Source organism: Nyctibius grandis, chromosome 19 (assembly GCF_013368605.1).
Source record: "Nyctibius grandis isolate bNycGra1 chromosome 19, bNycGra1.pri, whole genome shotgun sequence".
NCBI classification, from domain to species: Eukaryota; Metazoa; Chordata; class Aves; order Nyctibiiformes; family Nyctibiidae; genus Nyctibius; species Nyctibius grandis.
The window spans coordinates 1194163-1217495 of record NC_090676.1 but is presented as its reverse complement, the minus strand read 5'-3'; the positions used below and the strand labels follow the sequence as shown (position 1 = coordinate 1217495).

General features: G+C 53.7%; 2 protein-coding genes across 3 annotated transcripts; both read left to right on the top strand.

Annotated features, from left to right (window-relative positions):
* The first annotated feature begins 5 nt into the window (after window positions 1-5).
* Window positions 6-6442, top strand: NSFL1C (NSFL1 cofactor). Its single transcript, XM_068416200.1, has 9 exons — window positions 6-148; window positions 885-982; window positions 1639-1713; window positions 2511-2676; window positions 3001-3093; window positions 3720-3829; window positions 4275-4412; window positions 4918-5082; window positions 6068-6442. The coding sequence occupies exons 1-9, from the start codon at window positions 47-49 to the stop codon at window positions 6228-6230; spliced, it is 1110 nt and encodes a 369-aa protein (XP_068272301.1). The 5' UTR covers window positions 6-46; the 3' UTR covers window positions 6231-6442.
* Window positions 6443-12982: 6540 nt separating this feature from the next.
* Window positions 12983-23313, top strand: LOC137672140 (sodium-dependent lysophosphatidylcholine symporter 1-like). Of its 2 annotated transcripts, XM_068416156.1 has the most exons (14): window positions 12983-13145; window positions 15853-15972; window positions 16275-16399; window positions 17034-17166; window positions 17560-17638; window positions 18060-18217; window positions 18342-18432; window positions 18980-19101; window positions 19216-19299; window positions 19490-19573; window positions 20240-20352; window positions 20807-20950; window positions 21229-21405; window positions 21603-23313. In XM_068416156.1, exons 1-14 carry the CDS (start codon window positions 13059-13061, stop codon window positions 21631-21633), a joined length of 1548 nt encoding a protein of 515 aa, XP_068272257.1. In that variant the 5' UTR covers window positions 12983-13058; the 3' UTR covers window positions 21634-23313. The 2 variants fall into 2 exon arrangements, with proteins under 2 accessions (XP_068272257.1, XP_068272258.1); XM_068416157.1 differs by lacking the exon at window positions 15853-15972.
* The last annotated feature ends 20 nt before the right edge of the window (window positions 23314-23333 follow it).

The following is a 23333-nucleotide window of genomic DNA, read 5'->3' as shown; positions in this document are numbered from 1 at the left end:
GGCCGGCGCGGGGCCCGGCGGGGTTTGGGCGCTGCACCGCGGCAAGATGGCGGACAGGGAGGAGGCGCTGAGGGAGTTCGTGGCCGTGACCGGCGTCGAGGAGGAGCGAGCGCGCTTCTTCCTGGAGTCCGCCGGCTGGGACCTCCAGGTAGCCCCGCCGCCCCGCTCCCCTTCGCCCCCCCGGCGGCGGCTCGGCCCGCTCGGCGGGGCCGGCCCCGGAGGCCGTGGCGGGAGCGCTGGGCCGGGAGCTCGGTCTCCTGCAGGCTCAGGCCTCGCCCGGCCGCTCCCGAGGCCCCGGCCCGTCGCCGGGTGCGAGGGTCGGGTTTAGCCGGGGCCGCGGGGCCGGTTGGGGCCGGTTGGGGCCGAAGCCCGCGGTGGTTCTCTCGTTAATTGGAACGCAGCTAATTACACGGCGCGAGGAACGGGGGGCTCGGGACTTCGCCGCGTTTGCGGAGGTTCCCCTTGAATGTCCGCGGGGTTGTTGGTGCTGCGCGGTCCGTACTGCTAGCGGCGGCCCCGGCACCCCCAAACCGGGGGGAGCTCGGCCACACCTGTGACCTGCTCCTGCCTCCCATCCCCCTCCAGCCATCCGGCTGTGTGTAATTAACTCCGAGGCTACTCACAGGTGTTTCAGAGCAGTAATTTTAGCATAGCCCCTGTAGAAACACGGCAGGATAAGGGAGGTTGTTCTGGCACAGCTGTGAGTGTCCTACCTCGTCTTTGCTGGGACCTCCAAAGGGGGAAATTCCCTGAAATGTCTTTAGTGTTGATGTGCCTTCAGAGCTCCAACGTGACAGAGGCTGCAGCTGTGTTATTGGTGTTTTTTTCCATTGTTCTGGAGTGTTTGCTCTCATCTGAGAAGCTCCTGCCGTGCTCCTTTCCAGATTGCGCTCGCCAGTTTCTACGAGGACGGGGGCGATGAGGACATTCTGACTCTTCCCCAGCCGACACCCAGCTCTGTCTCCAGAGGTGCTGCAGCCAGGTGAGGAGGGAGCTTCAGCTCAGGCCAATCTGTTTATTGGTGGCTTATAAACCTGACAGTGAGAACTATTTATGTAAAAACACCAGCTCTGTCTAAAGCAGGGGTGTATGTTAATTTTCAAGAGAAATAGCTCTGTGTTTTGATCTCTTTCACCTGGTGTGGCTCTCCAGAAATTGTGAAACCATCAGTGTTTATACATTGCAAGCGCAGGTGTTATTGCACAGCTAATCCAAAGACCAGTTAGGACAACTTGCTTCATTGCTCAGGAAAAACTCGATTTGTCTCTTGAGGTTAGAAGACAATCGGTTGGTGACGTGTTTATTTGAGGAGATTGTATCTCCGCAGGAGAAATATTTTCTGATTTTGTGTGACACTTGATCTGCATCGAGCATTTTACAAAAATAAGTTAATTTTGCCTTACCAAATCCCTGTGCAGTAGGGAAAAACTATCCAGCCTTAAAGAGAAGGCGTTACTGACTGGGTCTTGCAGGAAAAATGCTCTCGGTTGCGCCAGTGGTGACCTGTTGTTTCACAGAGTGATGAATCAGACCCTAAAAGCAGAACAGAGTCAACCTGACTGCTGCGTTCAGGAGCTTTTCCTTATGTGATTGAAACATGTCATGAGGCTGATGTCCTTCTCTGACTGACTTTTGCAGTGACCATAGAGTGACATCGTTTAGAGACCTTGTTCATGCGCAGGAGGATGATGATGATGAAGAGGAGGGACAGCGGTAAGTTTTCAGTTAAAAGACTTAAAACCCGTGTGTGTATCCCTGCCCTTTTGCAGGGTTTTTTTTAAAAAGCAGATTTAAGTGGATGCGAAATTCCTGTAGTGAAAAATCTCGTGTTTGACACGGAAAGGTTGGTCAGTGCAAAGTCTGTGCACAAGCACGTGCTCAGCGAGGCTGTACAAGCACCAGTTTTCATCACTGAATTGTGCTGTTGAGAGAAAGCCTGAGGTGGGATGTGGAAACCCTCAGCTAAGAATGGAAAAAAGCCCAGATCATCATTTGTGTCCATAGAGAACGGAAATGTGGGAATAACACAGGGAGTGTTTTTCTTTCTGCTTGGGGTTTTGGGTTTGTTTGGGTTTTTTTTTTAGTTGGGGATTTTGGTTTGGTTTTTAAAGTGCTGCCTTCCCTCAAAACACCACTTAGATGTTGCCCATCTTCTTCCATCTGACAGGTCAGGGACCTGCTGGAAGTCTTGCTGAGCTTGTTAGTGTCACTGGTACTAGCATTTGAAACTGAGCCTTGTCAGTCTGGACTATTTCTAGGTCTGAGAGAGTTATTATCACTTTATTGCTATTAATGAATGGGTAATTTCACAGTAACTGACATAAAAAGGAAGCCTCTGCAGTGCAGGAACTTGTAAGTGGCTACGGTAGGAGATACACTGGTAGTAGCTGATATTTGTAGATCCAAGCTGCACGAAAATGAACTGATATAAAATTGCTGGGTCCTGTCACGCGCGTCTCCCGGAGGAGCAGCGGTCCAGTCTTACCCAGAAGCCGTGTGCTTTCTGTCAGGTTTTATGCTGGTGGCTCAGAGAGAAGCGGGCAGCAGATCGTTGGTCCTCCGAGGAAGAAGAGTCCCAACGAGCTGGTGGAGGATCTGTTCAAAGGAGCAAAGGAGCACGGGGCGGTGGCGGTTGATCGGACGGCCAAGAGCGGCGGCGAGACTAGCAAGCCTAAAGTGAGGAGTGGGGGGTTCTTCTTCCTTCTGTTCCCTGGTTCAGTTAAGGCTCCTGCTGTGACAGCTGTGTGGTGCTGTGGAGTCCTGGAATGATAAAAGCACAGCTAAGTCTGAGCTCCAATTTGTGTGTCACAGTGGCAAGAAAAATCACTTCCTTGTGCTGTATTTATTAACTTGTTCAAGCTGGTCGCTGTGCCTGCAGGACAGGAGATGTTGCTGGTGCCCCGCAGCCCCCCTGCTCATCCATAACGGTGCTGGGGAAAGGGAACCTGTCTGGGGCTTGTGTCATTCTGTAACCTCTGTGCATGCCTGCCTCTCTTGCAGCCCTTCGCAGGGGGAGGCTATCGCCTCGGGGCTACTCCAGAGGAGGAGTCTGCTTACGTGGCAGGAGAGAGGAGACAGAACTCTGCTCAGGATGTGAGTAGCTCTCTGTTCTGTTTTGTAGATGTCACCCGAGGGATTTCTCCCTTGTGAGCCCAGAGAGTTATAAAGCTTGATAGAAATTCAAGAGGACAGAAGTATGGTAAATCCTGCTGCTTGTGGGATTTCTGATTATAAAATAGTAGATGCTGGGGTCTTGGGTAAGCAGGTTTCTGATGAAGTTTTAATTAAGAACCTTGAGCGTTCCTTAGAAGTGCAGATTGTGAAAAATAGTGTGCAAAGAGCACTGGGCGATTGACTCTTCTTTAGCCATTGAAGAGATGTGGAGCTAACAGCATCAATGAGTCTCTCATGCCTGGTTTGTGAGCAAATACACATCTAGGCTGTGGTGGGAGCTTGGTTTGGGCTCCTTGTCTAGCACACTCTTGTCTCTTCAACCGTATTTATCAAAAAGGGGTCTGTGGTGCCACCTTCTAGGAATTGCTGCGTGACCATTACATAGCCAGTGCTTTGGGGTTTTCCCTCAGCCCAGAGGAACCTGGCTGGAATGTTTGCTGCACCTTGAAATCCTTCTGCCAGTCAGGAACCCCTCAGCTTGCATCCACTTATTGTTCTTACTAAGATGCTTTAGTGAGGCTGATCGTTGTCCGGGGCTGCTGCAGGTGCATGTTGTGCTGAAGCTCTGGAAGAGTGGATTCAGTCTGGACAGCGGAGAACTGAGGAGCTACCAGGATCCATCCAATGCCCAGTTTCTTGATGATATCCGCAGAGGGTATGTAGCAAGAGGGGAGAGAAAGAATAGATGTTTTCTGAAACACAAGTGTTTGTGGAGTCCAGGATGCTGAATCAATGGCACACTTGAGCTTTCTTGAGAGCTGGGTTCTTAATATGGACACTGCGGGGCCAGACGTGAACATTGACTTCAGATAAATGGGAAAGGGCTTTGGTTTGTGTGGGGCCTTGAGAATTTGAAGTGAACAAACAGACTTTCATATTTGGGCTGAGAATTTCTGATGCATCGTGTCACTCCAGGTGAGGGCCAGGGAAAAAATAACCTTTAATTTGTGTCCGTTAGTGGGGAGGTGTGCATCTGCCCTGTTAATTAAGCAAGGCCTCACTGCGATTCCTGAAACTCCAGCGGTCTGTGCTGGCACTTCTTCTCTGCACTTTCCTGACTTGCTTCTTCAGGCAGCTGCCTTTGGACACTCTCTTTGCAGGGAAGTCCCGGCAGAGCTGCGCAGGTTAGCACGGGGCGGACAAGTGAACCTGGATATGGAGGATCACCGTGATGAGGAGTATGTGAAACCTAAAAGTGTCTTCAAAGCTTTTACTGGAGAAGGACAGAAGCTGGGCAGGTGAGAAGACAGCAGCGCTGGTTTGCTATGGGTGTGACGTGAGACAGTCACTCAAGAGTTCTGCTAGGTTGAGCCTCTTGATTCACCTTTCTGAAGCAAAGGCACTTGGTGCCCGTGGTATGGAGGTGTTCCTCTGAGCGAGGAAATGAGGCTGACGGGCATGTACTGTGAGATGGCGCAGCCTGTACGTGGCAGGAGGTGGATCCCTAGTTTGGAACCACCATGATACGTCCCGTAGAAGTGGTGTTTCCGAGTTACGCTGCCCCTGTGGGTGCATGAAGGCCCGTGATGTGGTGCTCCAGAGGGGGATGGTGGAGGTGAAGTTCTAGACAAGTTCCTGCTGACTGGCTGACTCTGAAATTCTCACTCCCAACTTGCACTGGTGTCTCTTGACTAGGAGCCCTGGTAGCTGGGCCCAGCGGGCGATAAGCTCACCGTGTGGCCCCCTGCAGCCAGGGGAGTCAGTTGGTTTTTAACAGCTCACCTTGTGTCTCCATGTTCTCAGCACCGCGCCCCAGGTGATGGGCACCAGCTCGCCAGCCCAGCAGGCAGAGAATGAGGCCAAAGCCAGTTCTGCCATCGCTATTGATGAGTCGGAGCCTGTCACCAACATCCAGATCCGGCTTGCTGACGGGGGGCGACTGGTCCAGAAGTTTAACCACCATCACAGGTACAAATGCAACAGGAAGCACAGGTTACTAACTGGGAGGGCCTGAGTGACACTGCAGACTGTGCACAGATGGAGCAGGTGTTAAAATCCCTGCTAGCCCGCTAAAGGGAGCTTGGGTGAAGAGGAATGAAATTATTGTGGGGTTTTAAAGCAGTCGTTAGCTGTTGGAAGGATAGGATTTGTTTTCCAAATAGTAATTGATTATAGCCAGTGCTGCTGCTCCTGGGAGATACAGTATGATCAGCAGAACTCGCCTTAACATCACCTGTAAAAAAAACTGAATCACTTCTAAGGGCTTTAGAAACTCTCAGATAATTAAGAACTTGGTTCAATTGTTGTGACTCTCAGTTCAGACTTTCCTGCTGGACTGAAAGGGGCACCAAGGGGTGCTCTCACAGCAGGTCAGCTCCCTCGGATGAGCAAAGCTGTCTTGTACACCCTGCTGCTTCCTTAGACTGCTCTCCTGAAGTCCTCACCTACCTGATCTTGAAGAGAATATTTGTTTATACTCATTCCTCCAGTTTTTATAAGAGAATCAAGAACGATGCAAAAAGTTACAAAAACCTTCTGCGGTCGGGTGCAGGAAATAGATCCGGGGTCGCTGCTGTGGCTGCTCGTGGGAGTTGAGATCACGTAGGTTATGCTGTGCAGTGAGCTCAGTCACTTAGAGCAGCTAGTGCCGAGCAATTTGTTAATGTGCTCATCTTGAAGGGTTCAGAAGCCTTCAAATAACTGCCTGACAACACAAACGTGTAAAAAACCACATTTAACCCAAAGTCTTTAACCTGTAAAGCAGCTTGTGGTGTTTCTCTAGACGGGAGGCTACAGAGGAGGGGGGTAAATCAGAATTGTCGAGCTGTGGCCTCTAAGCAAGGGCAGTGACCACAGGGTTGTGTACCCTGGAAGGGGTGAATTCAGGCTGTTGCCACGCGCTCGTACAGGACGCTCAGTAACGGGATCCCCCGTGTGTGTTTGATCCCTTTAGGATCCGGGACATCCGGCTCTTCATAGCAGACGCCCGGCCAGCGATGGCTGCCACCAGTTTCGTCCTCATGACCACCTTCCCGAATAAAGAGCTGACCGACGAGAACCAAACCCTGAAGGAAGCCAACCTGCTCAACGCTGTCATTGTTCAGCGGTTAACATGAACCCGCCTCTGGCCACACGCCTGCCTGTCCCGTCCTGGGGGTGCACCCGCGCCGGGCGGCACAGGCTCACACCTACTCGTAGCTCTGGGTTCTTAGGTCTTGGTTGGACTTTTTTTTCTCTTTAGTTGCATTTCCCATGGTTTTGTTTTTTTTTTTTGTGATGATCAGTGGACTTCAAAATAAATAAATGAAACAAATCTGTTTTGAAAGGAGCTGCAGCCTGTTGTGCCACAAATTCTCCCACAAGAGTTCGGTTACCTTTGTGGATTGAGTTACTGCGCTCTTTAGAGGGGAGGAAGGTGAGGGGGAAGGGAGCTCCCAGGGAGCAATTTTCATTCACTGCTCATCACAATCCTCTTACTCTTCTCTCTCCTCCAGGGACTGCAGCAAAGTGCTCCCTTAGTTTATATTTAATGTGTGAAAACAATAGGAGAAAGGGTGATGTGATTGTCAGGGTAGTGGTTACACTATAAGGGATTGCTGTTGCAATCACACTGATGTGTGTGTGCTGGGACAAGGTTTAACTCTCTGCTTGGGCTTTTCCAGAGACAAAGTCCTGACTTCCCTCCCCTCAGCAGAGCTCTCGGGGTGTTCATTGTACCCACCTGCTCTGCCTGCCCGTGCTCCAGCAGCCCAGACTCACTGCAGCTTTAATTTGCTGTGTTGCATTTCCCTGAGAAACCCTGCTGCCGACTTCTTCTTTCCAAGAAGGCACAAAGCTGAATCAGCTTGAAGGGACTGAAAGTAAAAGGCAAACAGAGTTGATCTTACTGGAAAGCAAGTTGTGTTTTAAGAGGTGAATTATTGAGGTGATGGAAGCAGCTCAGGTGGAAAGACTCAAGACTGTAGTAGCCTTTGATTTATTTCCCCTCTGCTGAGGACTAATGTAGCTCAACACCTGGAATTCTCCAGCTTTGGTCTGTTGCTGTTTGTGTTTTGGGCCCAGGTCTCCGTATCCTTCTTTGAACCAATCAGTGTTCTCTGATAGCATTTTGCACCATGTCCTGGGCTTCGGAGCAGAACATGGAGCTGTGCTGAACCGTGGGCCCCCGAACACGGGCACAACGGGAGCTGTGCCTCACCCAGCACCATCCCTCTGCGAGAGGCTGGGTTGCTGCCGTGCCAAGGGCCGGAGCGTGCCGTCTGCCTCCTGCCTTAGTCACGCTGCTGTGCTGTAAGTCCACCCCCCTCAGCGCTCGGAAGCTTCCAGGTTCTCACCTTGGTGTGAGCAGAGAATGAGCTGTGGGGAGGTGCGGGCTGGGGGAAGGCCAGCGGGTCGGACAGGTTCAGCATGAGAAACTCGCTTGGCTGCCTGTAGTAACACAGCTGCTGGAGCAGGTACCAGACCTTAGCGAGGGCATTTTTTTACAACAGCTTCTCAACTGAGAGCTGCATTAACTTACAATTTTCATTACTAAATGGCTACATAATGTGCATAACAGCAAATTTGTAGGCTGTTGTGAAAATTACCCTTAAAAGCCTGCAAAATAGGGAAACAGCGTTTGACCCTTTCTGCCATCTCCTGTTTTGGATGATGTACACGCGGATGTCTGCACTTACCACTTTGGGCTGCACTGTGAGCAGCCTTCCCCGGTGAGCTGCCTTCAGCTAAATGAGATTAAACATCTCAGGAGCATTTTTAAAGATCTTTTCTGCCAGGTAAACTCGGGGTTTGCCTGCCTGCGTCACTTGACGTATGTGATGACCACATCCAGGTTTCCTCTCAGATCTCTCCTTGCCAGTGGGAGGGAAAGGCGCTAAAGTCAGAGGGGTTCTGGGCTCAGGGATGACTCTTTGCCAGGAGAAGCCGTTTTTCCCCCGGAGCCGGAGGGTGGCAGTGCTGTAGAGACTCCTCGCTCCACCTCCACGGCTCCTGCTGAGACACTGCACCTTGTGTGGCTGTGAGCCCCTCTGGGACCCCGCTGCGACTCCTTCGTCCTCCGATTCTCTTGGGTTTTGTAAGTAACGGGCAGTCCTTATCTCCTGGTGAGCAGGATCAGCTCTGCCCCGCTGCCAGGCCATCTGACGTGTGCCCGAGCAGAGCACTATCACTAACCAAGAGAGGTGTATCTTCTTCCAAAGCTGACAGAAGAGCCTGGAGATGAACGGGAAGCAACGTACCTCCTGTATTAAACCGTCTCCTCCTGGGAGCTGGTGGAACGTTTCACTATCAAATAAGCTATAAAGCAAAAAATGAGAGCCAGGCTAATTAACGGGGAAGGGATAACAGACCAGAACAGGAGAAAGGAGGGTGATGGGAAGAGACTCCTTGATTTTGTAAAGAACATCCCCTCCCTTGTCACTTGTGCAGCTCTTTGGTGTTTGACGTGCCCCTGCAGGAAGGTAAACGCTCGTGTCTGACACTCCTATAGTTTCTGATGGTTGTTAGTGAGTTTATTTTAAAATCTCCTTCCTTTATCATTCCATTTCGTTGTCCTAACAGAGTCATAGGCTGAGACTGGGCTTTTCTAAACTGACATTTATGCTCACGAAAACAGTGTTTTTTTCTCCTTCACCTGAAGTGTTTCACTTTGGAATTTCCCTTTTTCCTCTGACTGCTCCCCCACGGGGGAGCCTTGCCTGCCCTCCTGGTGTTTCTCACGCTGGTGCTAAGGCAGTGCTCCCACCTCTCATGTGAAAACTCGGTGTTTCCCGTTTCTGTGTGATAAGATACAGCCCGGTTTTACGCCGGTGCTGTCCTGTCTGGGGCCGTTGTCTTTCACTGTATCTGCGTGTTTTTCTCCCAGTGCTGTATTTTAACAGTTTTCTCTTCCCCAGGCAGGTCACTGTAGGACATCCTGGGATTTTTTTCCTTTATACACATTCATCATTTCCTCTTCTTCCTTTTCACATGTCCTCATTGCTCAGATTTAGTTCCTGTGTTCTCTGATAGCATTTTGCACCACGTCCTGGGAACTTTGCCTCCCTTCTGTGATGCTGCGTTTGCCGTGGGACGTTTCCTGGTCTGTGTTTGTTGCGTGGTCAGTGGTTTGCCTGCCTCAGGAGGTTCTGCTGTGCCAGTGCCGTTGGTCAAGCAGCTTTTCAGTGATCCATTAGTTACCTTCAGCTGCTTGTTCAGGTAAAGCATCATTAACAGCACAAAGCAGCTAGGTGGTTGGCTTGTTTTGGCACAAAACTCGGGTAGCTCAGCTAGGAGATAAATGGAAGCAGCGATGAGATAGGGAGCAACAAATCTGCAGCTGCAAGAGGATGACTGCGAAGTTTGGTGCTTTTTTTCCTGTTGCTTTTGGTTATACTCAGTTATATTTAATTTAATCTTCGCTCTTTGTTGCTGGACAACACTAAATCTTTTGAGAAGGAGAAAGTGACCATCATGCCATGGCTGCTTCTTGGGTGGGTCTTCAGCTCCCTGGCGTCTTTATTTAGAGGGGTGATGAAAAGGATGTCAGCCTGCTCCTGGGATGGTCTTCAGAAGTTCAGTCAGGAGGGTTTGCTTTTGAAAGCAGCACTGCTTTACAGATCCACAGAATCAATCAGGTTGGAAGAGCCCTCTGGGATCATCAAGTCCAACCATTGCCCTGACACCACCATGGCAACTAGACCAGGGCACTAAGTGCCATGGCTAGGCTTTTCTTAAACACATCCAAACAGGAAGAGAAATCCTTTCTAGTTACCCATTAGCAAAAGCTTTTCCAAATGAGTCCCACATCTCCCAATTCCACACTTCTACAGAGAGTGGTGTAACACTAATCATGCAACAGGTCCACATCTTTAGCAGTTGAACAGCTCCCGTGTCAAGCACCTCTTGATTTACTAATTTATCATTTTCTGACTTATTTACTACATTCCTAATGGCTTATCTTATTTGCTGTTCTGTCTTGTCTGCGCTGAGCCTGTCTGTCCCAGCGCTGGGAGTTCCTGAATAGATTCCAGATGTTCTTATTTACTCAGGTACATTTCATGACTCCTCATTGAATTAACTCTTTGCTGGCTTATGGGGCCTACAGCAGCAACAGCCCTTCCTCTCCTCTCTCTGTCTTGGTGGCTGTTGAAGTCACGGCTCCTGTTCCAAGTGGAGGCAGCTGTGCTAAGGGGAACACAAGAGCTGCTGGCCATGATTAGAGCAGTCAAGAAGGGGTAAACCTGCAGAGGAACGTATCCAAATGCTGCCACTTGCTTCTGTGCAAAAAAAAATCCCATTTTCTGGCTTTAGACTGCTTTTTGCTTCTCTTTCAGTGGGGCTCCCTTGCCTGAGCAGCCTGTCTCGAGGTCACAGTACCCTGAGAAAAGCTGTTCAGCTGGCGTGGCTTGGATTGGAGTTGTTTGTGTCACACATTCCTGGGCCCTGGGCTTCCTCGAGAGATAAGATCTCATGCTTCTGCAGTGGAGAAGGGGGTTCTGGGGAAGGGACCTTCCCTTCGCAGCGAGTAAACTCCAACATGACCTTGTTTCTTCACCTGCAGAGCTTTCGCTGAGCATTTGTGCCACAGGAAAATGGGAGTAGCTGCAGCGTTGCTGAGCTTTCAAAACCAATCTCTAAGCAAATGATAGAAGATCAGCGTAGTGATGGAAGAGGCGGCGTCCTTTTGCTCCAGACCCTCGGTGTGTGCCGTGTACGGCGAGCTGGTTTGGTCAGATTTCAGCCCGGGCACACGGCGTTATTAGAAGGCTCCTTGCTTGCAGCGAGGAGCCCAGCGTACAGCAGTGATTAAGAGGGAGATTGGTGCTTTTCACCCAAATCTGCCTTTCCAGCCCAAAGCTGCGCCCCGCTCTCACGCAGAGGCGGGCTGGGAGCTCCCCACGCTGCACTGGCCACCGCGCCATCCTGTCTAGACCCAACGGGGGATGCTGCCTTCCCTAAGGCACTGAGCAACGTGACAAAAGGCCTTGGGAGGATCTGAGCAGAGCAGAAATAAAGCTGTCCTGTTGCAGACAATTGTGCACTGAACTAGGCAGGGAGCGAGAGCTACGCAGCTACTCCAGGAGGCAACTGGTGGTCATGTGCTGGCTTTCTAGTCTGTGAGCAGAAAATGCAGCTATTTGCACCTGGAGAGTAAATGAGTGTCAAAGAGCCAGAGGATTAAGTGCTGAGAACAATTTCCAAAGGTACCTTGCGTCTGTCCGCATGTAATTGTGTGTGGTGAGTGGGTACAAAATGGCCTAGGAAAAAGAATAAAAATCAGGTTTTTATATTTCCTTTTGAGTTTCCCCTTTCCTCTTGGGTGGGGAGAGATGTATTTTGCTTTCTTAGAGAGATGTATGCTTCGATAGGCTGGTGGGAGACAGGGATTTGGCTCCCACTGCGCTGGCTGTGGTCCAGTGCGAGTGGTATTTGTTATCTGGGATGTCAGTAAAACAGCACTGAAGAGCGATGCCGCTGACTCAGTTGTGCTGTGGCTTATTAACCAAGTTCTGACTCAGTCCTGCAAAATTCAGGTTTTTAGATGAAGCCCCAGCGGACAAGGCAAGGCTGAGCTGAAGGTGACACGTGTTGTGATGAACCTTGCAGAATGGGTCCTCGCGTGGTGGTGCAGAGACACCGGCACGGATCCAGCGCTCCCAGTAGCGCTTGGTAACCTGGGAGGAGAGCAGGGAGAGGGTCTGTCTGTGTTCTTCTGCCCCAGCTGCTGCACGTAGCTTCAGTCTTGGAGACTGAGTTTGATCTAGCCAGAGAAGCCTGTTTTTAGAGCCGCCTGATGAGACCAGACGTGCCAAAGAGATGATTAGTGGTGCGATCCCTTTCCTGCCAGCCGTTTGCTGTGTGCCTTCTGTCCTCTAAAGCCAATTTCTCCCTCTGCCTTTGCTTTGCCAAGTGCTCGGAACAGCGAGGAGCTGCGTGCTGTGAGCACCACTGCCTTGGGAACTCGGCTGCTCCCACACAGCCAGCGCTGAGTAACTGGGCTCCTACCGCTCTTAATGTGGGAGTAATTTTTGGTTTGTGATGCCGAGGCTGCTGGGCTCGATGGGCGATGAAGGGTCTGTGAAAGGGGACTAAGAAAAGCACGTTTCTGGGGTCTGCATTGGCGTGGGAGATCTGTCGGGAGCTCACAGACTGAAAGAGGCTGATAATTGCAGATCTCGCTTAATAGAGAAAGGAAAATGTATCCCACACCTCCTGCTCTCAGTGATGTTGTCCTGGGCTAGGGCAGCACCAACACCTTGCACCCGTTAAGGAGAGGGCAAAGCAAAGGGGCAGAGGGTTTCCACAGCCCCGAATGAGGAGCCAGAGCTGGCTCCTGGTCTTCCTGGACTGCCTTGGGAGAGAGGGGCTTAGTCGGGGAATGAGCTGGGGCAAGAACCTGCCTGCTCCTGCCGCCCTCTCCCTGGCTGCTCCAGCCGCTTTGGTTGCCCGCTCTGGGTTTTGCACGCTGGTTCTTTGCAGCTGGTGGTTGCTGGTGCTGAGGCAGGAGTCCTGAGGTGGCTCAGGCGTGTTCCTGCGGTGGTCTGGAGCTCAGGCAAAGGACTTCTGTGCACCCTTAAGCTCTCCGTGTGGCAGCAGCCCTGGGCTGGGGAGGAAGTGCTGGACCCAGCTTGTCCTTTGAAGAGCACCAGATTTCTCCACTCGACTGCAGACAGCCTGGCAGCTGCTGCCCTGAGCACACGCCGTACTGTGAGCCCTGCCAGGTTTCCTGCCTCCATGGGCAGGGTCTGGCCACGCTCCTCCCTCAGGGCCAGTCATTTCCCCTCCATCACCTCCGCTTGGGGCCCTGCAGATGTTGCATCTTCACTTGTCACATCTCCATCTAGCTCTGATCTGTGCAGGCAGTGCGCTTTTTGACATACGAGACAACTTCTTCCTCACCTTGGGTGAGGAACCTTCTGCTTCCCTGCCACGTGCCGCTGAAGGACACGGCTGTGCCTGCAGCCATGCTTCCAGCTGGTCACGAAGATGCTGAGCTGGAGACGTTAACCCAAGAAGGAGTTGTCCCACAGAGGAGAGCGGTCCGCAGAGAGGTAAGACCAGCATCCCAGGGTGCTTCTTTCGCACACGCAGAGATGCATTTCCCATGTGCACACCCACGCAGAGCCCACCCGGCTCCAGCAGCCGCAGGCTGTGGGGGTGTTTCGAAGTGTTATGACTCAAGCTCGAGAACACAGTGTTAAAGCAAGGCTCTGCGTTGTGTTGTTGTTGCTGACTTTGGAGTGAAATGGGCAGAGACGTGCAGAGCACGTCTAAAGGGAACGAAAGCTGCCACGAAACCTTACAGCCGAGAGAAACGCCGGGGTAATTTTAGAAGCAGAACCGCTGTGGAAACAAGATGTTGTATGAGTAAGTGCTCCTCAGTGGTGGTGCAAGCCTGACGCTTCAGCCATCCCTGCGGGACGAGGTTGGGCTGCAGTTCGCAATACGAGGGGCCTGACTCTCGCTGCGTGCTGTAAAAGGCAGAAAGTAAACTGGGAGCAGAAGCTGGGAGGCAGGAGCAGGCTGCTGCGGTCACCCAGCGCGGGGCGGGCAGGCTCTGCTCCCCTGGGTGTGCAGGAAGAGGCTGGGCCCTCCAGCCTGGGCGGCACAGCAGCTTTTTCCGTGGCAGGGGCTGCGGAGGCGTTGTTGCTGATGGCTGCGTGAGGGAATGGAGCTCGGTGCCTTCTGGAATGCGGCTCTTTGGGATCGTGCCTGTGTTTTCGGAAGCTGCTCCCTAGTGCCGTTACAATGAAGGTCTGTCATCCCTCGAGGGTGGCTGTCAGCTCAGCTGACGTTAGCAGCACAGCAAGCTGTCTCCAGCCCGAACAGGCAGGGGACTGGCAAGTTGCTTCCTCACCCCACGAGAGATGAGGGCAAGTGGGAATCGGAAGCGATCCCTGATTCGATTTCCCTGGTACCCAGCAGTCGATGTCACCCTGCAGTCTGTCCCTCAGCCCAGCCTCTTGCTCAGCTGCCCTGTGCCGAGCGTTCATCCCTCCTCGCTCTCTGCTCTTCTGCAGAGCTCTTGCTGGAGGAGCTCGCAGCCTTTTACAGCCACGTCTTGACCAGCCCTGTCGCCTGGCGTGGCCGTCTGCCCTGCGTGAGCAGGGAGCCTTCCGCGTCTTTCCAGAAAGGGCTGTGTATTTTTTGGGTGCAGGACAGCAACCCACCAGCCACACTCTGAGCTGTGCTGGAGCTGCTCAGGGATCGGGAAAGCAGAAATTTCAAGAAAGATGTTGAGGTGTTGGAGCGAGTCCAGAGGAGGGTGACCAAGGTGGTGAAGGGTCTGGAGGGTCTGACCTCCAAGGAACGGCTGAGGGAGCTGGGGGTGTTTAGCCTGGAGAAGAGGAGGCTCAGAGGTGACCTTAGTGCAGTCTACAACTACCTGAAGGGAGGTTGTAGCGGGGTGGGAGTCGGCCTCTTCTCCCAGGCAACCAGCGATAGGACAAGAGGACACAGCCTCAAGCTTGGCCAGGGGAGGTTCAGGTTGGACATGAGGAAGCATTTCTTCTCAGCAAGGGTCATTAGCCATTGGAAGGGGCTGCCCAGGGAGGTGGTGGAGTCACCATCTCTGGAGGGGTTTAAGAAAAGCCTGGACATGGCCCTTAGTGCCATGGTCTAGTTGCCATGGTGGTGTCAGGGCAATGGTTGGACTCGATGAGCCCAGAGGGCTCTTCCAACCTGACTGATGCTGTGAAACGTGGTGCAGACCAGGAACCCGAGATGCTGACAAGTGTGTTAGCCCCCAGCGTCATCCAAGGCAGCCTGTGCTGAGATGGGAGGTCAGCCCCGGTCTCCAGGCATCTGCACTGCCACCCCACTGCTGCTTGCCCTGTCCCAACAGAATGACCTCTAGCAACGGTCTGCTTGTAGAGAGCCGAGCTGCGGCCAAGGCCATGCGCTGCTTCAGCTGAGCCTGGACAGACCATCTGCTTTCTAGGTGGTCTCAGCCTGCATCCTGCAGTACATCCCGGTCTGTGTGATGCAGAGGTGTGTCACGCTAGACAGCAAGTTCGTTTCGGGGCTGGGAGGCAGTCAGTGCTGTAGGTTGCCTCTGGGAACTCGCCAGATCCTTGAGGCTTGGTAGGGTATTTACAAAAGCCAACCGCATCCAAATAAAACAGAGGCTTTGCCATCGGCCCTTCTCCTGCACACTGAAACGTTCCTTGTGCCTCCCCCGTTGATCTACAGGAATCCCCTGGGCTCTGGCCTTCGCAGGCTGTCTCTCCTCGCACCGCCTCCCTTCCAGTCCCTTTAAGCCTGATGCAATTTGTACTTTTTAATATTAAAGAACTTGAACCACTGGATTGTGGCTCAGTAGAATAGGAAAGGACAACGTTAGACCAGCTCAGCAGATAGCTGTGTCTGCCATTAGATATGTATCTCGTTAGCAGCCTGTGATCTCATGCAAACATGCCTCCGAGGAGAATCAAGGTGGGACACCAGGGATGTGGCCCTGGTGTGACAAGACAAATGAGACAGATGCCCGCTGCCCACCAAGCTTACCAGCAGATGGGGAAGCGCCCCACAGCACCCCAACTGCCACGTCCACCTTGCTCGTGGGTGTCAGGTGATGTCCAGCCACAGGACAGGTATGTGTGTCGTGGGTGGGTGTTGCGGGGGTTATGACATGACTCAGGGTTTAAATGGCCCTCGGAGAATGCAGTGGATGGGGCAAGCAGCAGCTGGAGGTTGGCTGTCAGCCAGGGGTGCGTACAAGTTCTCAGGTGGGCTTGTTCCCCGGTGTCTTGGCTGCAGGAGAAGCCAGGACTGCCGCTCTGCAGAAAGGTTTGCTATGCTGTTGGGGGCATTCCCTACCAGATGACAGGCAACGCCCTTGGGTTTTTCCTCCAAATCTTCCTCTTGGATGTTGTGCAGGTGAGTGGCCACGTGAGATGGGGTTATCTGCACCGACTGGGGCAAGGGTAGAGTTTGGTGGGTGGCCAAAGCCTTTGGAAATGCTCATCAGAATTAGGCATTCAAACAGGATCAAAATAGCATGATGTAAATATTGCTGGTGGGCACACTGGAGATGTTTCCGGGCCATTTCAACGCTCGGAGTGGTCTCCAGGGGATGCAGATGAAACATTGGCTAGAGCGAGCTGCATCGTGCTGACTGCTCACAGCTTTTCACCAGGACTTCTTTCCCTTCCGAGCTGTGGTTTCCATCTCCCCCACAGCTGAAGCCATTCCACACCTCTTTGATCATTTTCCTTGGAAGAGCCTGGGATGCAGTCACTGACCCTGCTATTGGCTTCCTGGTCAGCAAGAGCCCGAGGAGAAAATATGGCAAGCTGGTGCCGTGGTGAGTGTCTGGGCTGGAGCCTCAGGAGGGCCTTTGCTGGGCTCACTGGGAGTTTGATGTGACTGTGGCTTGCAGAGAATTACAAAACCTTAACACCACAAGGACACTAAAGGTAACGTAGCTTGGGGTGGGGTCCACACGTCATCGCAACGGAAGAGGAGGAGTGTTCTGCAAACTTGTACACTTGCTCTTTCCCTGGGGCCTCACATTTTTGAGGACGTGGGGTTCGGTGCTCTGAGGGTCCTGTGTGGTGGCACGTACAGGGTTTGGTAGTCAGCTGTGCCAGCAGCTCTCCACCAGGCTCTAACCATGGGCAGATCTTGCACGTAGTGGGTTACTGCTGCCCCCAAGGTTCTGCTGCAGGGCGAGGACTTGAGGTAGTTAAGAGAGAAGAAATGTTGGACAACTTGGACATTACTTTTTCTCTCAGTGTTTGTGTTTAGCCCCCCTCAGCCTGACTGAGGGACACTCACTTGAGCAAAGCAGCTTCCTCTCACAGATCTTGATCTTGCAGTAGCTGGGCTGTGGTTTGGAAGCTGAGGAAGAGGCTGTGCTACGTAGCTCTGCTTGTGCAACGAGAAGTGTGACCACCTTATCTGAAGGTCACATCCAACCAGCTCTGCTTCCTCCCCAGGATCGCCTGCTCCATGCCGTTCGGGGTGCTCTGCTACTGCATGATGTGGACCACCCTCTCGGACGCCACCCCCACCTCCCTGAAATTCCTGTGGTACCTGTTCATGTACAGCTTCTTCCAGACTTGCATGACTGTAAGGAACGTGGTGCCTGGGGCACACATCATCATCTTATACAGCAAGGGATGGGGACACGGTGGCTGGGGAGTCCCAGCCTCTCCAGGAAGGGACCTGGAGCGGAGTCTGGGAGAGCTCTAGCTGGGGAGCAGTGAGGGAAGCAGGGATGGTGAGCTGGAGCGATGCATTTTAATGCTGGGGATTTGGCTGGGCTGCCTGTACATGGTGACATGAATTTCTCCATCGCTGGTTTGTGGGAACAGAGCAGATCACAGAGGAGGGTGAAAAGCCACCTCTGTGCAGGGGTGACAGAGGAGGCAGCACTATCTGCTGTGTGTAGGGACGGGGCGTCATGACCAGCAAACAGGGAAGCAGCAGTCGGAGCTGGGTTTGAACTGTGCTCTTCCCTAGTGCCACCACGTGCCGTACTCTTCCCTGACAATGTTCCTGGGAGGAACCCAGAGAGACCGTGACTCAGCCACTGCCTACAGTAAGTGTCTGTGCCCCTACAACCCCTGGCTGCCTGCGTTCCTGAGAGACCCTCCCCAGAGGAGAGGTGAATAAGTTCCTCTGGCTTTGAATAGGCTGCAGAATGGATGGGGTAAACCAGGGATATGATGAGACCAGCGTCATCTTCTGAAAAGAATTTACCTGCAGAAACATGTCTTAGATCTGTACCATCCCTAGGGGACTCAGGACCCAGATTTATTGGTTCCAAACATTAGAGCATTTACTGCTGGAGCCAAGGGGAAAAAAATCAGAGCAGGTAGAAATGGCAAGTCTCTTCTTCTGGGGCAGCTCTGGATGTTGGTGCCTCCAATTCCATTCCCACAGCTGGTTTCTTACCCTGAGGGATGTGTCCCATCAGCCAGGGAGCAGGACTGAGGCTTCTCTCCTGGTCATCCTGGCAGGAATGGGGATGGAGGTGTTCAGCACGCTCCTTGGGTCAGGAATCCAGGGGCAGATCGTGGGCAGGTACCATGCCCGCATGATGAAAGGCTGTTACGTGTCGAACGAGACCCAGCCCAACACCAGCACCTACAGCCTCGTGGACTCGCTGGAGAACACGGTAAGGGCTGGCCCGGCTGCCCCTCTGCTCCTCCTGTAAGCTCTGGGGCAGGCCCCAGTGGCCGTGCTGCCAGCTCTGTGCCTGGTACCCGCCTCGTCACTGCGCACTGTCTCTTGTTTTCCAGCGTAGGGCCTACGTGTGTGCAGCCCTGGTCCTGGGCTCCATCTATTGCCTGTCCTGTCTGATTCTCATCTTTGGAGTGAGGGAGCAGCCTGGTAAGGTCCATGCAGATGCAGTTTGGAGGGTGCCCAGTGGCAGCGCGTGGTGAGGATGGTTTTGCAGAGGAAGGTGTTGAGGCAGAGGGAGTTGGGCTCCTGTGTGAGGGACGGTTCTCTGGGTGTGGGCTCAGAAACACACACTTGGATGCTGAGACCCTCCTTGGTTTGTGCTGGCAGCATCTTGCTCCCACAGAGGAGAGGGGAGATGCTCTGGAGGAAGGAAGGCTCAGGCTGCCGGGGAGCTCCTGTGGGGAGCCGTGGGCCTGGGACGGGGTCTGCAGCTCACTGCTTCGCACGGAGCAGCTCTCACCAACACGCAGCCTGCAGAGCCACGCGGGCCAGCCCGAGTGCGCAGCGTAACGAGGCGCAATCCTGCCTGTAGCTGACGCTGCGGCTGTTGTCTCTGCACTGAGACGTCAGGCTCTGACAGCTCCCCACCAGCTGAGCTGCACCCCAGACACGCAGCTCAATCCCCCTGTGCCTCCCCACCCCATCACGTTTGTTCTGGCAGCTCCAGTGCCAGCCCTGCTCTCTCTCCTCTCAGGGCCCCTCAGTCCCCTGGGGAAGGTTGAGCTGCCCTTTGCCAGCTGCCTGCGGATGATCGTGAGACACAAGCCCTACACCCAGCTGCTGTGTGGCTTCCTCTTTGCGTCCCTGGCCTTCCAGGTGTGAGACCTGCTGCGGCAGGAGGAGAGCTTGGGGAATGAGATGTCCAGGCAAGTTATCCAGACCATGAACTTGGGACCCCCAGCCATGAACATCTGCACGTTGCTTTCCCAGATCACACAGGGGATCTTTGCCTTCTTCTGTACTCATGTTGCGGGGCTGGCTGGGAAGTTCCAGCATTTGGTGCTTATCATGTTGGTAAGTGACCCCCAGAGAGACTTTCCTGGTGGAGGGTTGATCCCTGGCTCACCCCAGCCCTCGAGCATCGGCAGCTCAGCCTCGTGGAGTCATGCACTGCTGCTTCTGCCCATCAGCAAGGATGTCACCCAGGCAGAGCCTGGCAGTCCTGGGGGACATTGCTGAGACTCCCCTTTGGTTCTCTCCTCAGGTCACTGCTTCCCTCTCTATTCCCTTTTGGCAGTGGTTTTTGGGGAGATTTGGAAAGAAAACAGCAGTGTCACTGGGTCTGGCGGTGAGTTTGCCTGTGGTTGTGGCTGTGGAGTGAGACTGTGAGGGGACAGCCTTGCCCCCAGCTGCTCGTAGTGCCTGGAGGGAAGAGCTGGCTGGTGGCTAAGGGGGGCCCTGAGCACCATGTCCTCAGCACTGCAGGTGACCAGGAGTAAGCCAGTAGTGGTCAGAGTTCTGCTGTCCAGCTCCGTGAGAGGCACAGGGAGGGAAGGAAGGGTTGTGCACCACGCTTGGCAGCAGCTGGGAAACAGCCTGCACATCAGACACACGTCCCGGCTGCTGCCTGGCTCTGCAGGTCAGCAAGGAAATCCCATTTGGCTTTTTTTTTTTCAGAATTAGGTCCTCAAATCCCCTTGAGGATCTGTCTCCAGATGCCTTCCTCACAGCCACTGGGTGCAGCCATAGCAGATCCAGCTTTCCAGTTTAACCACTCGGCTCCACTGCCCTCTATAGCCATCCCCTCTTTACCCACGAGGAAGGTTTTGCTGCCAGTGTCAGCCTGTCCAGGCCTCCCCGCTGCACTGCGCAGGGGGCGGCAGCAGTTCTGGTTATGAAACGTGTGGGGAAGGGGGGAGCGTGGCCTTCGGTTGGGCTGCAGGTGCAAGCTGCCTGCGAGCAGCAGGAAGGGCCCCATGTGCTTTTGTTTCTCCTCTTCCTCTCGCCGCTGCAGCTGATCATCCCAGCCCTGGCAGCCATCACCCAGGTGATGCACAACTTCCTGGCCTTCGTCTTCCTGGTGATGGTGGCAGGCTGCAGCATGGCTGCGCTCTACCTTTTGCCGTGGTGAGCAGAGCCACCTCCAAGCTGCTTGTCAGGCAGAGAGGGGGGCAAGGTTATTGGGAACGCACTACCCATGACATGCCAAGGCAGCCTGATTGCTCAATACAGCAGCTTTTGGGCTGCAGAGGGACATGTCGAGGTGGGACTGGGAAGGGATGTGGCTGTGGTCCATGGTCCCCCAGCAGCATCATTCAGTCTGCGTTTGTGTTTGGCAGCAGGACCCCAGTCATTGCACAAGGCGCTGGTTTTCTTCCTTTTTCTGAAGCAGCTGCCGCACCCTCTCTAAGATGCTCTCTGCCCTAAGGCAGAGGACAGGCACAAAAGGGTCTCCAGAGTGGGGTTCTGCAAGGGGTTTCTGTCTCTGCTGCTTGGGGAGGCCTGCGAGCAGCTGCAGCTGAGCTCAGCTGGTGCTGGCGTGGGTGTCACCGACAGCGTCTGCCGGGCTGCCTGTCCCCAGGTCCATGCTGCCGGATGCGGTGGATGACTTCATGCTGAGGAACCCCAGCTGCCCCAACCTGGAGGCTCTCTTCTACTCCTTCTATGTCTTCTTCAACAAGTTTGCAGGTGGCTTTGCCGTGGGGATATCGACACTGAGCTTACAGTAAGCCCCAAACGCTCCCTCCCCTATTTTGTCAGCCCAGCACCAGGCACTTGCCACTGCTGTTTTCTAGAGCGTTGATAGATGCTGGGATGAGTCCCAGGGGTATCCAAATTTGTCTTTCCAACATCTACTGCGAGCAAGAGGAGCAGAAAGGAGTGGGAATTCCCCAAAACTGGGCCTCCCATACCAGACTCTAGAGGACAGTGACAGAGGTGCCTGCTTGCCTTTCTGCAGTGGCCCCGTGGGGCTGGGGGAAGGAAAACCATTCTCCTCCTTAGTTTTGCAGGTTACCATGCTGGAGACTGCACGTACAACCCCTCCGTCATCCTCACCCTGCAGCTGCTCATGGCCCCAGTCCCAATAAGCCTGCTGCTCGTTGCCATAATCATCTTCTGCCTCCATCCCATCGATGAGGAGAGGAGGAAGCAGATGAGAACGGAGATGGAGGCAATGGGGTAAATTCGAGGTCCTTGAAGGAGCCGGTCACTGAGCATGAGTCTGTACAGGGGAGAGACTGTGTGTGTCCAGTCCAGCTCCCCCTGCTTGGGCTACGGTCCTCTCTAGGGGTGCATTTCCCAAAGGGCTTTGGGGGTATTATGGAGGCTGCTGACTTCACACCAGATTTCACGAGCGCTCGTGTTCCTTTTCACAGGCATCGGGTACAGCGCGGCAGCGGAGAATAAACCCGGGGCTGCAGCGGGTGAGTGCGTCGGGAAGGAGGCGGCTTTGCTGCGCTGTCAGGATGTGCTGCTGTTGGGAACGTCGTCGCTTCCTGTTGTTTCCTGTTCCCATGTCCCAAAGGCTTGTTTTGCATCCTGGCCCCCCCTCCCTCTCCTGGCTGGCAGGCACGGGACAGGGAGGGGGGTCCTGCTGCGGCCCAAGCCCTGCCACCTCACCAGAGCTGCTTTCTCCAGAGCTTGGCCTCGCCGGTCTTTTGGCAGGTCCTGACAGATCTGGGCAAGGCAGATCCACGCTCTCCTTCCGAGAGAGACTGCAGTGCCGGGGAGGAAGGGCCCCCGCCAGCCCCGGGGCGGGGTGCTTCGGTGCCGAGGTGTCACTTAACCTTGTGGGAAAGCATGCACAAACACCACAGGGATTGTTTTTGAGAGGAAACTATTTTTGACCAGTTTTTTAGGAAAAATACTGCTGAGATAGTGCGTGCCTTTGTGCTTAGCCTGCCCTTTCATAGGGAAAGGTTTAGAATTTCTTTGAACAAGGGTGAAGTGCAAGCCAGCGGTGTTTCAAAGCATGTGCAGAAGCAATGACACCTGGCAGCAGTGGTGGAAGCCAGCTCCGACCGTCTGCCTGGACCTTGTTAGCTGAGTCACTTCTAGGAAACCAGGAGCTTCCTGGTGCAAGGGGCTGCGGGAATGGGCTGCGCTGCGGCACTGCCTGCGGTCAGGCAGCTGGGGGGGGTTCTGGCAGCTTGTCCTGGGTTTTGCCAGGTTGGGAGGTTATAGCAGAAGCATCAAATGAACGTCAAGAAGAGCTGAGCTGCTTTTAAGTCATAGCCCAGAGCTAGATCTCCCACAGCAGCGTCTTGCAAGAGCTGCTTCGCACCCCCACATCTCTCCTGGCAACCGTGAGGGGGCAGCGGGGGGGATGAGAGGAGAAATCAGCCATTTCGTGGCTGGCGGTGCTGAGCCGTGCTCAGCCTTGGGCAGAGGCAGCCAGTGAGGCTGGTTATTTTTAGGGCTAGAGCTGTATCTGACCGTTGGTTGACCTTGCAGCTCTCCGGTCTGGTGCACACGGGCAGGATCTGAGCAAATTACTCCCCAGTTGTGCGCTGAATTAATTTGAAGCCTGAAGTCTGGGGGTGCAACTTGGCGATTGATGCCGGAGATCGTGTTGTAGAGCTGCGTCAGGGCACCTGCATGGTCGTCGCAGCAGTCCAGATTCAGAACAATTTCTCAGATGCACAAAGGGGCTCCCTTTTTTCCCTCTTTTTTTTTTTCTTTTTTTGTTGTTTTGTTTTCTGGAGTGTGAAGGATGTTGCTTGGGATCGCCTGACTCAGCCCACAGGTGTTGGGGATGCGCTGCCGTCTGCCACCACGCTGCTTTCAGCCTTGCTGCCTGTGGGTTTATGAACAAGCAAGTGCCTCTGAGCATCGAAGAAACGCTCTGATTGCTGAGAGTTTAAAGTCCTGCAGAAGGCATGAATTATCTTCGAAGGGACACGCTCCTTGGGACAGAGGAGTGGGCTTGATCTGGAGCTCCCAACACGCAGCACGGGCCGTGAACGGGCCATGGGCTGGTGCAGAGCTGGGCCTGAGCCAGTGCAGAGCAGGGAGCTGCTGCTGGCCAGGGTGGTGCTTCTGTACATCAAATAATGTCCCATTTATTTCTTACAGTATTAAATATGAATGGCCATGCTTTTCCCTCT